At 38.4% G+C, this 16,244-nt stretch overlaps 1 protein-coding gene across 2 annotated transcripts; it reads right to left on the reverse strand.

Annotated features, from left to right (window-relative positions):
* Positions 1-3,238: 3,238 nt before the first annotated feature.
* LOC129279899 (choline dehydrogenase, mitochondrial-like) lies at positions 3,239-16,029 on the reverse strand. Of its 2 annotated transcripts, XR_010296362.1 has the most exons (3): positions 15,653-16,029; positions 7,195-9,397; positions 3,239-3,660 (listed from the first exon to the last, which is right to left on the reverse strand). XR_010296362.1 is itself a non-coding variant. In XM_064112677.1 (2 exons), exons 1-2 carry the CDS (start codon positions 15,690-15,692, stop codon positions 7,623-7,625), a joined length of 1,815 nt encoding a protein of 604 aa, XP_063968747.1. In that variant the 5' UTR covers positions 15,693-15,767; the 3' UTR covers positions 5,540-7,622. The 2 variants fall into 2 exon arrangements, 1 of the variants encoding a protein (XP_063968747.1); XM_064112677.1 differs by lacking the exon at positions 3,239-3,660 and having other exon boundaries at positions 5,540-9,397; positions 15,653-15,767.
* Between the last annotated feature and the right edge of the window lie 215 nt (positions 16,030-16,244).

The following is a 16,244-nucleotide window of genomic DNA, read 5'->3' on the forward strand; positions in this document are numbered from 1 at the left end:
AAAAGAACTTCACTGGTTGCCTGTGTTGGAGAGAATAAAATTCAAGATTTTGTTGCTTACATGGAAAATTGTTAATGGTTGTGCTCCTCATTATCTTAACGATCTTATCTCTGGATATGTATCCTCTAGAAATCTAAGATCTTCAGGAACCGGGTTGTTTACAGCTCGTAGAATCAAACGCTCATCAACAATACGCAATGCCAAATCTATAGAGTCATTCAAAGCCAACCTTAAAACATATCTATTCTCATGATATTTCAAATAACACCCCCTCTCTGTGTAATAATCCCCTCTGCGCCTCTGAATAGGAAACTAGATAGAAGGCACACTCTAAATGCTATATATTATTATTATTATTATTTACTTTTAATGTCTAAGTTTCATGAAATAGTGTCATTTACTTTTAAAGTAATGACATGTTTGCATAGGTGTTTCATTTGCATATTAATAAGCATATTGAAAAAAATACCAATGCACAACAACTCCCAAGGTATGACAGGTATGAGTACTACACATTAAAAGAAATAACAAAAAATAAAAACCAGGTATCCCTGGTCAGTTTGTATGAGTTTCAGGTCACATGATCAAGGTCAAATGCCATTTAGAGTCAAGGAACTCTGACTATATTGTGGTTTAATAATAAATTTCAGTTTTCAAGATAATACTAATGATGATGATGATGATGATGGGTTCTTGTATAGCGCCGGTATCCGCCTCAGCTGGGCGCTCATGGCGCTTGCTCAAAAATAGGAAATATTTCACAAATTTCAATGTCTTTAAACAGTGCTTAGGATCATCATTCAGTTCAAGTACTGTCCTAGTAATGCTACAATTGAGTTATTCTTGCAATAATGTTGGAGTGGGGAACAGAAAAGTCTTCAGGTAAGACTCAAAAGTTGATTGGGTCTCTGCTCTCCTGATAAATTGAGGAAGGCTATTCCACAGCTTTGGTCCAGAGATGTAGAAGGCTCTGTCACCCCAAGTTGTGTGGCTGAGAGATTCTGTCAGCAATGCTTGATCTGCTGATCTGAGACTGCGTGTTGGTCTATGCTGAGATAAGAGCTCTGATATGTAGGGTGGAGATTTATCGTTAAGCGCTTTAAATACGAGGACCCCAAGTTTATAGGATATTCTCTGGTTGACAGGCAGCCAATGTAGGTCACGCAGAATTGGAGTAATGTGGACTCTCTTTCTTTGAAGGGATACAAGACGTGCGGCCATGTTCTGCAGACGCTGAAGTCTGTGCAGTTGATGTTGAGTCAAACCAGTCAAAATTGAGTTGCAAATGTCCAGTCGGGTTGTTACAAAGGCATGAACAAGGAGGTCAGCAACTTTCTTAGTTACATGCTTGCGGATCCTTCCAAGATTACGGATAGAGATACAGGCAGCCTTGGAAGTGCCTGTGACATGCTGCTCCATTGTAAGTGAGGAATCAAACACTACTCCAAGGTTTCTCACTTGATCAGAAGGCTTGATTAAAGAGTTGCCAATTCTTAGATGGTTTATTGTAACTTTGGCTCGTTGTTGACGAGATCCCACAATAAGGAATTCCGTCTTGTCTTTTATTCATCTTAAGATAGTTATTAGACAGCCATTCCTGGAGGTCAGCTACACAGGATTCAATGCGCTGAAGTCCTAAATTGACCTCAGTTTGAGATGAGTTGACGGTACAGTAAATCTGTGTATCATCTGCATATCGGTGATACTGGAGTCCGTGCCTCTTGATGATGTGAGATATGGGCGAAGTGTACATGCTGAACAACTGCGGGCCGAGGACAGAGCCTTGAGGAACGCCATACTTCAGCGTTGATGAGTCGGATCTGGCACCGTCAACGGAAACATAGCTCGTCCTTCCTGTCAGGTACGATCGAAACCACTGTAGTGCGACTCCGCTGATTCCATATAGGTCACTAAGTCGATGGAGAAGAATATCATGGTCGACAGTGTCGAACGCTGCTGAAAGATCCAGTAGGACTAGAAGCGATATCTTCTTTTGATCCATGCCGGAAAGTAGATCATTCTGGACTCTGAGGATTGCTGTCTCGACACTATGATTGGCACGATAGGCAGACTGGAATGTATCATGGAGAGAATTATCTGTGATGTAGGAACTCAACTGGTTCATCGCGACGCGCTCCAGTGTCTTGCTCAAGAAGCTGAGGTTGGAGATCGGGCGATAGTTGCTCATGTTCTCTGGATCGAGTTTTGACTTCTTCAGCACTGGATTAACTTGTGCAACTTTCAGAACTTCTGGGACTTCTCCAGATTGTAAAGAGGTATTAATGATTGATGTCACAATAGGGATCACAGTAGAAGAACAGGATTTGAGCAACAGAGTTGGGATAGGATCCAGATCACATGCTAAAAGGTCAAGTCATACTAAAAGGTCAAGTCCACCTCAGAAAAATGTTGATTCGAATTAACAAAAAAAAAATATGTCAAGCATAATGCTGAAACTTTCATAAAAAGCTGATGTAAAATAAGAAAATTGTGACATTTTAAAGTTTCGCTTATTTTTCACAAAATAGTTATATGCACAATTCTGTCAAATGCAAATGATACAGTAGACTCGATGATGTCGCTCAATCACTATTTCGTTTTTGTTTTTATTGTTTGAATTATACAATATTTCCATTTTTTACAGATTTGACAATAAGGATAAACTTGACTGAATCATAAAATGTTAAACAATGGTTATTCCACCCGTTCATGGCAAAATAAAACCTTGTTTCACAGGACAATGAGTAGAAAATGAGAATATTTCAAATTTAATATAATAAAATACAAAAGAAACAGTGAGTGAGTGATGTCATCAGTGCCGTACTTTTGGCAACTCTTTTTATTTAAATATTGTAAAGAAATGGATGAAGAGAACAATGGTAGGTTTCCGAAAAAATGTCTCTGCCGGGAATCGAACCCGGGCCCCCAGCTTTGAACGCCGGTGCCTTAACCACTAGACCACAGAGACGGGTTAGTGGCTAGGGCGACCCCGATCCGATTGACCGTCAGATAGACAGATTTTCGACACTATACCAATTATAATTTCCTTTGTCGGGTGAAGGTGGGTTTCGAACAATGACAAGCCGCCATGTATAACTTTACACATTTGTATACTTTCTCGTGTACTGTATCAAAGCAATAGCTTTGATCCAGCTGAAGCATGAATATTCTTCGGATATTCTACGTTAATTTTGTATGATTATTTCTACCCTTGATGGTGAGCATATTTTTTTTTTTCGGCTTTCGGCCTCGGGCCTTCATCAGGCCTATACATTGATACATTGTCTCCCTCTTTCTTTCTTCACATTTTACCAAAGTTACCAAATCATTCCCAATTATACCCAACAATTCCTTACCCCTACCCCTTCAACAATTCCCTACCCCAAGTTAGCTACCCCTTCCTTTGTTACCCTTCTGTGCACTTACATTTTTGTTATTTTTTGTTCTGTTTTGTTTGTTTCATTGTATATAGGCCTGATGAAGTCCCTACGCCAAAAGGTCGTCAAATAAATACGATCAAAAAGCTACGTCTTGCATCTATATGTCTCTATTTTTACGTACAGGGTGTTATATATATTATATAAATATAGTTTATATAGTTTTCGGGTGCTCGTGAAATAATAATAGCCACTTTTTTATAAAGCGCTCTTCCAAGAATGGCTCAAATAGACGGGTCAATATATGGTTTGACCCGGAACAAATTGCAACAAATGATTTTTCAACGGTATTTTGTACTATTTGACCTCAGGAATAACATACTAAAAATCTACCAAAATCCGCATCCGGGAAAGTGGTTATTTTTAAGATGTCATCCAAGATGGCCGCCATTCACTAAAAATTGATATAAGTCACTCATTATCCACCCTAGAATCATATTTGGGTTCATATTCCATGGTCCAATGGGTAAAAGAATTTATTTATACAAGTTAGAGTGAACATTAGCACTCCAGGGTACCAGGAAAATCCAAGATGGCGCCCAAAATGGATGCCGTAGTCTAAAAACTCCACAATTCATCTATTACTTACTTAAGTGGCTTTAATTTGGTTTCCATCCGATTGTTTTAATGATGAAGTAGTACGTCGGGACAAGTTACAAGGACAGCCAGTGGTCTGGTGTGTCCAAAAATTCAAGATGGCTTCCAAAAATTGAGTTTAAAATGGCTGTTAATCCTTAAAATGGACATAGCTCATATCACATCAACCTGAGAGATATGATTTTGGTGTCTAGACCATGGTTTCAATTGTCAAATAATACATTGGGACAAGTTACAAGGACAGTCAGTGGTCCAGTATGTTCAAAAATCCAAGATGGCTTCCAAAAATGGAGTAAAAAATGCTGTTGCTACTTAAAAAAAAACCAACAAAGTTTGTTCAATATTCGGGAATATGATTTTTTGTGCCTATACCATGGTTGAATGGGTCAAATAATAAATTGGGATAAGTTACAAGAACGATTGGTGGTCAAGTATGTCCAAAAGTCCACGGTGGCTTAAAAAATAGTATCAATTAGCCGCGATGGTATTTAAAAATGGACATATATAGTTCATGTTTTATTCGTCAAGGGCATATGATTTTGTTGCCTATATCATGGTTTCAAAAGGCAGAAAATTAGTTACAAGGACAGTCAGTGGTCCAGTATGTCGAAAATACAAGATGGCTTCCAAAAATCGGAGTCTAAATGACTGCTGTTACTTTTAAAATGGACATAGTTCATTTAAAATCCACCTAGGAGATATGATTTCGGTGTCCACACTATGGTTTCATGGTTAAAATAATACGTTTGGACTGGTTACATTGATATGCAGTTGTCCAGTTCGCCTAAAACACAAGAGGGTTTTTAAAGGAATCTAAAACGACTCATATCATTCAATAGTGGTCAGAGTTCTACAATATTCATCTGCAAGAAATAATGTTGGTGTCCAAATTGTGGTATGAAGGGTCAAATGATACATTCAGACAAGTAAACAGGATGGTTAGTACTCCATTTTGTCAAATAATCCATGATGGATTATAAAATTTCATCAAAATGGGTGCTGTTACCAACTCATTAAACAATATGATAACTTGTCCCCATGCATTTAAGTGTAGGCACCAAGATTATTTCTAACAGGTAGATATTTTATGTAACAGTAGTCACTTTAGAACCCATTTTTTAAGCCAACTTGGATTTTATGGCAAAATGGATAGCTGCATATCATGGTAACCAGTCCCAAAGTATTGTTTGGCCCTTGAAACCCTAGTGTAGACACCAAAATAATATCCCCATGGTGTATTTATAATGTTCTACATCCACTTTTAAGTAACAGCAGTCATTTAAGACCCCTATTTTTAAATCCATCTTTGATTTTTGGACATACCTGACACCTGACTGTCCTTTCAACTTAACCCAAGGTATTGCTTGACCCTGTAAACTCTAGTATAGACAGCAAAATCATACCTCCAAGGTGTATTTATAATAAACTATGCATACTTTTAAGTAGCAACAGTCAATTTACACCCCATTTTTTTTAAGTAATCTTGGATTTTTTTTTTTAACAGACAACTGACTGGTCTTGTAACTTACCCTAGTGTATTACTTGACCCTTCTAAACAATGCTTTTAACACCAAACTCATATTCCCCAGACAGATATTAAACAAACTATGTCCTTTTATAAGTAACATCAGACATATTTTTACTCCATTTTTGGAAGCCATCTTGTAATTTTTGACATACTAGACCACTGACTGCCATTGTCTTGTCCATTTATATAATTTGACCCTTGAAACCATAGTTTAGACACCGAAATCATATCTCACAGCGGATTGAAAATGAGCTATGCCACTTTAAAGTATCAACAGCCATTTAAGAATCAAGTTTTGGAAGCCATATTGGATTTTTGGTCATACCAGACCACTGACTGGCCTTAAAACCTGTCTTAATGTATTATTTTGGCCCTTAAACCAGTGGTTTAGATACCAAAATTGCATCTCCCATGCCGATATGAAATAAGCTATGTCCGCTTTAAGTAGCAGCAGTCAATTTAGAATCAATTTTTGGAAGCCAACTTAGATTTTTTGACCGACCAGGCCACTGACTTTCCTTGTAACTTGCCCTAACGTATTAATTGATCCTTGAAACTAGTGGTTTAGACACCAAAATCACATTTCCAGGCCGATATGAAAGGAGCTTGATCCGCTTTAAGTATCAGCAGCATATTTCTAATACCATTTTTTGGACGCCATCTTCGATTTTTGGACATACCATAGCATTGACTGTCCTTGTAACTTATCCTAATATATTATTTGACCCTTGAAACCAGTGGTTTATACATCAAAATCACATATCCAGGCCAAAATGAAATGAGCTTTGTCCGCTTTAAGTATTAGCAGCCGTTTCAGAATCAATTTTTAGAATCCATCTAGGATTTTTGCACATACCAGACCACTGACTTTCCTTGTAACTTGCCCCAATGTATTATTTGACCCATTTAACCATGGTATAGACACAAAAATCATATTTCTGGACATTGAGCAAACTATGTCGGGTTTTTTTAAGTAGCAACAGCAATTTTCGACTCCATTTTTGGAAGCCATCTTGGATTTTTGAACATACTACTCCACTGACTGTCCTTGTAACTTATCCCAATGTCTTATTTGACCATTGAAATCATGGTCTAGACACCAAAATCATTATGTCCCAGGCGGATATAAAATGAACTATGTCCATTTTAATTATCAACAGCCATTTTAAACTCATTTTTTGGAAGCCTTCTTGGATTTTTGGACACACTCGACCACTGGCTGTCCTTGTAACTTGTTTCAATGTACTATTTCACCTTTAAAACCATTAAATAAAAAACTAATTTAGATTAATTGTGGATTTTCAGCCTACGGCAGCCATTTTGGGCGCCATCTTGGATTTGCCTGGTACACTGGAGGGCTCATAATGCATCCTAGCCTAAATCAATGTTTGTACCCCAGACCATGGAATATGAACCGAAATAGTATTCTAGGGTGGATAATGTGTCAGTTGTATCCATTTTCAGTGAATGGCGGCCATTTTGGACGCCATCTTGAAAATAACCACTTTCCCGGATGCGGATTTTGGTAGATTTTTAGTATGTTATTCCTGAGGTCAAATAGTACAAAATACCGTTGAAAAATCATTTGTTGCAATTTGTTCCGGGTAAGGCTATTTTTGGTCGTATATTGACCCGTCTAAAAGCGCGTTACAGCATATTATTACCCCGGTCATTGGATTCATTTTAATCCCGCACGAAAAGTGCACAATTTCCATTCCCTGGGGAGCATTCCTTGCATTCATCGCAGCTTCATTATGGCGCTGGCAAAATCAAACATACAATATATTTCGCATCCTACCGGGTACCCATTTAGCACCTGGGTCGAGAGTGGCAAATTGTGGATTAACGCCTTGCCAAAGGACGCTAGACCGCGGTGGGATTCGAACACACGATCCTCTGTTTAAGAGTCAGAACCACTACACCACGGCTCTTGACATTGTTAACACTTGAATACCGCTCAAAAATTCCAAAATTTGTGTGGTGGAGCAAAGAATGCATTAAAACATTATCTAATGTTTTGGTAGTTGAGTAAACCAGATAAATCCAATTCTTAAATTACGTTATTGTGATAAGGACATTGGTATAAAGTCTCTCTGAGTTTCTAGGGATGCAGGGTTCCAGATTGGTGGGTTGATTCTCTTAAGAGGTTTGTTACCAAGGATGATGTCAGCTGCCTTCTCAGCTATCATGATCGTTGGGGCATTGGTGTTTCCGCTGACAACGCTGGGCATGATGGATGCGTCAACAACCCTGAGATTCTCTAGGCCAAAGACTCGGGTACTGTGGTCAACTACAGCCATGGGATCATCTTCCGAACCCATCTTGCATGTGCAAGATGGATGGTAAATTGTGCTTCCAGTTGATCGGATATAAGCATCCAAGTCAGAATCAGACTGAACGGAAGAACCCGGCATGATTTCCTCTCCACGGTAATCATCGAACGCTGGCTGCTGAAAGATCTCTCTTGTGAGCTTAATTCCTTCTCGGAGCTCCCAACGGTCAATCTCAGTCTCTAGATAGTTGGGGTCAATCAGGGGTTGTTCCTTGGGATTACGTGACTTGAGTTTGATGAAACCTCTGCTGGTTGCTCTCAGTGTATTTATATGAGCCTGGAATGCATGACAATTTCCTTCAACCTGTCCGTGATCGAAGGCTGCTGAAGGTAGGAAATGTAGCTGGATATCTGGATGCTCGATGAATGCTCGGCTCCTGAAGAACGCACCTGCTTCGAAATGATTAGAAGCAGCAAGTCCAGTTTGGAACATAAACCATTGCAGACCGATCGCTAACATGACATGAGGAAACTTCCACTGTGCCTTATATAGTGTCACAGGTTTGGTGCAACTATACTGGAGTATGATTTCCAGGTGATCTTGGAGATTCTGCCCAACGCCTGGAAGGTGAGTAACCACTGGAATGCCGAGTTCGTTCAAATCATCTGCATTTCCAACACCGGATAACATTAATAATTGTGGTGAGTTCACTGCACCCCCACATAAAATCACCTCGTCGGATGCTCTGGCAATCAGCTTAGCATTTTTACGAATGTACTCAATCCCCACAGCTTTTTCTCCTTCGAATACAACCCTGTTAACAAAAGACCTTGGGTGCACAGTAAGGTTCTTTCTCTGGAGGACATCGCCCGTTCGAAGGAAGGCATTTGCAGTATTCCACCTTAAACCCTTGTATATTGTCATATCCATGTACCCAAACCCCTCCTGTTGATATCCATTCATATCTGATGTGACTGGATATCCGCATTCTTCACCAGCTTTGATGAATGTATCAAATAATGGATTTTTTGAAGTACCTCTAGATACATGAAGAGGACCATCTCCTCCACGGTAGTCATCTTCACCAAATTCATGACACTGGGACAGTTTAAAGTAGGGCAGACAATCTGCGTAAGACCATCCTAAAGCACCCTCTCGTTCCCATCTATCGTAATCATAAGCATGTCCTCTAACATAACACATTGCATTGATGGAGGATGATCCACCTAGGACCTTACCTCTTGGCCAGTACATCTCTCTATTATCCATGTGCCTTTGAGGGACTGTGTGGTAATACCAGTTGTATGTCTTCTGACTTACAGGGTACTGAAGGGCTGCAGGCATTTTTATTTTCCACGAGTTATCTTTAGGACCAGCTTCCAGGAGAAGAACCTTGTTACTAGGTCGGGCAGATAGACGATTGGCCAGAACACATCCTGCAGACCCTGCTCCAACGATGATATGGGTGTACTCTTCATCATAATCAGGCCCAGTTTGCCTCAAGAAACTAAGAGTTCGTAATGGCTGTATTTCAGGACACATTCGCTTCAGAATGTTAAGACCTAAAAGATAGTAAGATTTGTAAAGAATTGTTTGATTTGCTATCGTATTCAGGAGAATATTTAACAGTAATATTGAATAATAATGGGGGGAAAAGGAAAGAAAACAAAAACCTTCTGCTTAATGAACATTGAAGCGTAAACAAGATATATTAGTCTCGGAGCAAATTGTGATATCACCTTTTTTCTGCAGTCGAATTTAAAGAGCGATGTAAAATAGCAAACATTTGACAAAATAAATAACCTTTAAGGGTAATGTGAAATGTAAGTTGCCATATCTCCGCTTGTATATGCCACAAATACGTCGTTCATGTATCAAAATGTTGCTGGTGAACAGCTCGAACGTTACAGTAACATTTAAAAATGAAGTTAGATATCAAATCTTCAAAATAGGAATACACTCATGGCCAATATCCACGTTTATCTCAAGTAGATAATTGTGACGAAATTATACGATAAAGTGATTTTGTATCGTTAAACATGAGCCGCTCTTTATAACAACCGTGGGACTAAATATGCGTTATTCATAACAAAATGAAGATTTTCGCAATATTTTTAAACATTTCAGATATGCTTTAACCACCATACAGTGCGTCCCACAAAAAACGAAACCGAGATTTATCGATGATTTATCTAACTTAATCACAAATACAATAGACAAATGACCTACCGTTGTAAAGCCTAGAATCTCCTCTTTCATCTGAAACTACTTAGATTATTTCTTATTCACGCATGAGTGAGCAAAAACAATTTGAACAGGGCATACCAAAAAGTCATTTGGCGGGCTGTATCTGGGTTTCCAAAAAAAAAACACATTTAAAAAAGTTCAATATCTGCTCTTTAATTTGATATATATATAAAAATATATGATATAACGAAGTTCTGGTTATTATTATTTTTTTTTTTTGCTTGTCAATTTTTTTTCTGGTACAAAATTCTTTATATGTGATTGAAGACCTTTTCTTTTCTTTTTTTTTGCTTGTCAATTTTTTGGCGGACGGTTTTGCCCCCCCCCCCCCCCCCTGTGGAAAATCGTAGGTACGCCACTGGTTCAAACCCACTTGACACTCCGTTTTGTTGACGGTCAGCCATGCATTAAGTCTTTTGTTAACCATGCGATAGCTTCTGTGGGAAACCGGTGAAAACACGTTTATTTAATGAAATTATGGAAATACAAGCAGTGTTTCGAGGGAACATAACTTTGTTACTTCTTGACCATTTTTTGTAATTAAGGTATCAAATAAAAGAGCAGATATTAAACTTTTTAGGCATGTGATTTTCTTTTTGAAATTCAGATACCCCCCGCCAAATGAGTTTTTGGTATCCTTTCTTCAAATTATTTTTGCTCACTCATGCGAGAATGAGGAATGATCTAAGTAATATCAGATGAAAGAGGAGGTTCTAAGCTTTACATTGGTAGGTCATTTGTCTATTGTCTTTGTGATTGAGTTATGATAAATCATCGCTTAATCTCGGTTTCGTTTTTTTCTGGGACGCACTGTATACGGGCTACTTTTCACAATCTTGTAGTGCCGTTAGTTTGAGTTGCATGAATCAGTTAGCATTTCTTGTTCACTGGGGATATAATGTGATCCCAACCATATTCCGTTTTTTTCTTCAAACTAATTTTTTTCTAATTTCTTTAAATTGTAAATTATTTTATAGGGTCCATTGGCCGAAAAGCCTCCCCCAGGTAAGAGGAGGGGGGGGGCTGCCAAAGTCAACCCAACCTTTTTCCCAAGTTTGTGTATTGAGGCAGATAGCATTTGTACTATAGTAAACCCTTTTTTATTAATTTGGAAATACCTTAAGACAAAGGAGTAACCTTTTATCTAGGTGTTATAAATAAAGAAGTGCTGGCAACCTTCTCGCTCAGGGGGGCTGCCAAAGTCACCCAGCTATTTTCAGTATTGTGTCTATTTATGTAAAAATCTGCCATTTTTAGGCCCCATTGAGGCAAAAAGAACATTTCTGCTATGTAGTAAAGCCACTTTTATTGTCATGAAATCACTTGGGGGCAAAATAGTAGGCTTTTCTCTATCAGATACATAATTATGAAGAAGTGCTAGGACATCGAAGCCTCTACCACACAGAGGGGCTACCGAAGTTACACACCCCTTTTCCCGTAATTTGCCTATTTATGGGAATATCTGCCATTTGGAGCCCCCATTCTGGCAAATTGCTGCTTTTGCTGTAACGCAAGCCACTTAAATCGCCTTAAACTACTCGGAGAAAAAATAGTACTTTTTTCTATCAGCTGCATATAAAGAAGTGCCAGGAAATTGAAGCCTATCTCCCTCAGACTGAGGCTTGCCGAATTTACCCACCCTTTTTTCGTATTTTGCCTATATTTATGGGGAAATCTGCCATTTTGGAGCCCCCGTTGAGGAAAAAGCTATTTATGTTGCAAAGCAAGCCACATAAATCGCTTTAAAACTATATGGAGATGGAAAGTAGTCTTTTCTCTATCAGCTACATAATGGGAAGTGCTAGGAAACTGGAGCCTACCCCCAACAGGGGGCTACCGAAATTACTCGCCCCTTTCCGTATATTATTTTGTCTATCCATGGGAAATTCTGCCATTCTTGAGTCCCTAATGAGGCAAATAGCTGTTTCCGCTGTAAAGCAAGCCACTTAAATCGTCTTACTACTTGGAGACAAAACAGGTTGGAGACAAAACAGTAGTTCTTTTTTTTATCAGCTGCATAGTTACAAAGAATCACTAGGAGTCCGAAGCCTACCCCTCGGGTGCCAGCCGAAGTTATCCACCCCTTTTTTCGTATTTTACCTATTTATGGAAAAAATCTGTAATTTTTGAGCCCCAATCGAGACATAGGTGTTTCCGCTGTAAAGCAAGCCACATAAATCGTTTTAAAAACTATAGATGGAGATAGAAGAGTAGTTTTTTTTTCTATCCGCTACATATAAGGAAGTCCTAGGGAATGGAAGCCTACCCCCTCATGATAATATTTTGAATATATCCTCAATAATTTGCAGGAGATCAAGAAAAATAAAAAACTGCTTCACTAAAACATTAAATTTAAACGTTAAATCTACTCCTAGGTCATTTGCATCATAAGTTCAGGCCCTTTATTATTCTACTTGCTTGCTAGCCTCTCTATACTCTTTTCTTCTTCTCTACTCTCTCTTTCTTTCCCTTTCTTCGCCCTTTCTATTTTAATTGTTGTTTACTCATGGTTTTAAAGGTATCCCAATTTCCGACAAAGGCACCTGCTTTCTGGGTTTTTACGCATTCTTCCATGTACAATTTATAACCTTTATTTTACATTCATTGTTTTCTCTACTATATTAATAATATTATTGATGTGTATACTATACATAAATATTGATTTAAATGTCAACTGGAATTTATGTTTAATTGAATTGAAATGAAGTTAAATAATACAACAAAAAACCTGCGGCAATCCTTCAATTACTTTATTCATTTCAAATGAATGGGAATAGTAACATTCATCTGAGAGTTGAACTTGGTCATCAGCATTTGCAATGTAAACTTTGTTTTAAAATTATCACGAAATTTAGATTTTCATTCGAAATATTTGTCGCATCACTGGGCCTATCATCCAGTATTGTTTTAATACTTGTTATTTAGGTGGTGGAGATCATCATGCTTATTGGGGGGGTTGATATAAACAAAGACTATGAGGGTAAACGACTTGGAAATACTTGAATGTTTTGATGTTCAATAATGAATACTGAATAATGAAAGAATACTTCAAGGAAATGCATTGCGGTTAAAAATTTGTTTCAATTTGTTTGTGGTTAACCCCCCCCCCCCCCTCAGTCATTTTTCCTGGACTATAAAGCTATCAAAATTTCCACAAATTTGAAATGAAATGTGGTTGCGTTTATTTTGATACACACTAAACAACATGATATAGCCAGGGGGCATGACTTCGACAGCTGCCCCCTGAGAGGGGTAGGCGTCAATGTGTCAGCCCTTTTTATGTAGCTGATAGAGAAAAGCCTAATCTTAATTATCCAAGTGGTTAAAAAGCGTACATAAATTCATACAATGTTTAACTATACACTATAATCAGTATACATACACTACATAATAGTATACTACGAAAATGCATACACAACGCGACATTCGTGAACTTTGAGTAATCAACTTTGATACCTTATGAATTTGTAAAAAAAAATGAAACCAAGTGAGAATTGCATCCACATGATAATAGTATATCAATAAAGTTTCAGGAAGATTTCAAGGTAATTGCTCTATTTTTCTTAGATTTATGTAAAATCATGTATTTACACAAATTTTCAATTTTGGAAAAAATTTACAAAAATGTAGTTTTCTACTAAAAGTCTCAGCCAAATTATCTATCTATCTACTATAAATAGTACCAAATTATAGGAAATTTATTTCTCTTTCATATGACACTAATTTTGTGGCAATTAAATGTTTTGAAAATTTGCCGGCCATTTTGGAAATATCCAAATTAGACGTCTTTCCACCACTGGAATCTTTTTAACTTTTAGTATGTCATTTTAGGGACTTCAGGGAAATGCATTGTGGTAAAAAAATCTATTGCAATTTGTTTGTGGTTGACCCCCAAAATCATTTTTTTTTCTGGACTACGTCCTCGTTCTTAAGGAAGACAGGTTTGACTCCATTCACCACGCCCGTGTGACCCGTATCACGTACGTGCCGTTGTTTTGGTGGAGCCTGCATACGCGCCGGCATACGTGGCATCCGACATTGCACCAGATTGAACAGTCGTTGCTTTCATGTATGTCATTCCTTAAACCTCTTTATCATATTACTATAATCAAGTTCCTTTCGAAGCTTTTCTACTAACATGACTGATGTTCTTAAATTATCAGTCTTAAATTTGACTCACCGATCTGCAAAAGTAAAATTAAATACAAATTAATCTCCGATTCCGGGGAAGACGTGTCTAGATCGTAATCACGACAGCGCCCTCTCTTCATTTATAAAGCTACAACAGTTTCGTCCAAGGATAAAAGGCCTTCAGATTTTAGCTTTACAGTCTCCTCCCCCTGCCTTAACCACCTTTTGCTGCATTTAAGCGGTCACTGAACTTATATGTTATTACGTTTCACTAGCTGTGCGTATTGGATAGTGACGTACCCCTCTTTTCGCTGTGCAACGCAGACGGACTTTACTACGGTATATTGATTTTGGAAAGACTTTTGGGCCCGTCGTCATGGTCGTAAAACTTTGTCCTGCAATGCAAATTGTGTGACATGAGAATTTTTTCGTTTCGCATCTGCAACGAAAACATTCAATCTGCGCTTCGTGGGCAAAATTCTGGTTGCTACTATGGTAACAGCGATATATCCGATTTAGGACGACTTTCCAGAGCCACATTTGGTTCCTCCCAGAGCTAGAGGCCGCCCGGGGGGCCCACTCCCATTGACGAGTGGATACCAGGCGCGACCACGCGTAAAAAGGGAAAGAGTGGGCAAGTACGTTACGTATAGGCCTATATGTAACGTTATAAGGTTGTCAAAAACGATGTTTAAAATACTGAAAAAAGGAATATATTTTCTTATTTTCATAATCTGGAAAAGACTTGCTTCCCTTGTTTAGGGTGTTTTTCGAAACCCTATGCTCGCGTCTGGTATCCACCTGTCACTGATGGAAGTGGCCCCCCCCCCCCGGAATTTGAATCTAATCCCCATTTCTGGGGAAAGTAAAACAAAATGCCCATTACATTGTGTGCTAGAGGCATATCGTTTGTGTAGGAGGAGCAAAATCCTTCGCCAGGATGTAAAACGGAAACGCGCCGCCAGCTCAGGGGGCATACGCTGATGACTAGTCGTACATATTGCATGAAAGCGGGATATAATCTCGCAGCATGGTGCAGGTGTCGCGTGAAAGAATTGCACACGAAAAGCAGATCTATAGGGCCTGTAACACAAAGCTAAGCAATGATTTTAGAGCAGTTTTCTACGTTTGATTCTATTGACTATAATGTACAATCAATCTTAAAAATCGAGTGTATGATTAATCGTTAACTTTTGTGTTACCGGACCCTAATGAAGCGCCCCCGAGGTTTGCGAAAACTCGGTATAGTTTCCAATAATACACAGAACTCCAACAAAAGAAAAACAATTGAGAACCCTGTTTGTCATGATTATTAAAATAAAGGATTACCGTGCTTACGTTTGAATTCGCGTTGGTTATACGTCCCATAATTATAATTATCACAGAAGTTTATTTCTAACATTCCAAGGCTCTGTCATGGGTAAAACTAAATATCTCACCTTGTTTGATCCTAGTAGTAGACCTAGCTGGAAGATTCATAATGGCTCCGTGGTGTAACGAAAATGGAAAGTGTTATTAATTTCTCTGTACCGTTTAAATGAAATATCCGATCTGTAGACATATATTCAAGCAAATGTACACTGTGTTCAATATTTACTTCCGAACAGATACAGCAAGCTAATGATGCAGTCAAACACAACAGAACCGACTCATTATCGACTGATTGCATTGAATGGACGTTCATATAACTTTGATCGTCGCTGTGACTGAGATATATAATACAATGTTATGATCAGACCTTGGAGTGAACTCTTATGTAAGCCTTGGATGAGGGCTCGTTACCCGAATAGTTTTTAATCAATCACCGATTGGTAATACCAATGAATATCAACATTGCCAGTTGCATGCGGATTTTGTTTGAAGTTTTCCAAAGACCAATCAGATATAGTTATCTCATATTTACAATCGAACGCAAAGCTTTGAGTTATAGGTTTATAGACAGATTCCTAGACAGATAAGCGTTTTCAATAAAAGACCCCCCCCCCCCCCCATATCCTTCATGACGACAGGGGCGTACCCATGGAACACCTC

The sequence above is a fragment of the Lytechinus pictus genome, chromosome 17 (genome assembly GCF_037042905.1).
Source record: "Lytechinus pictus isolate F3 Inbred chromosome 17, Lp3.0, whole genome shotgun sequence".
In the NCBI taxonomy this organism is placed as follows: domain Eukaryota; kingdom Metazoa; phylum Echinodermata; class Echinoidea; order Temnopleuroida; family Toxopneustidae; genus Lytechinus; species Lytechinus pictus.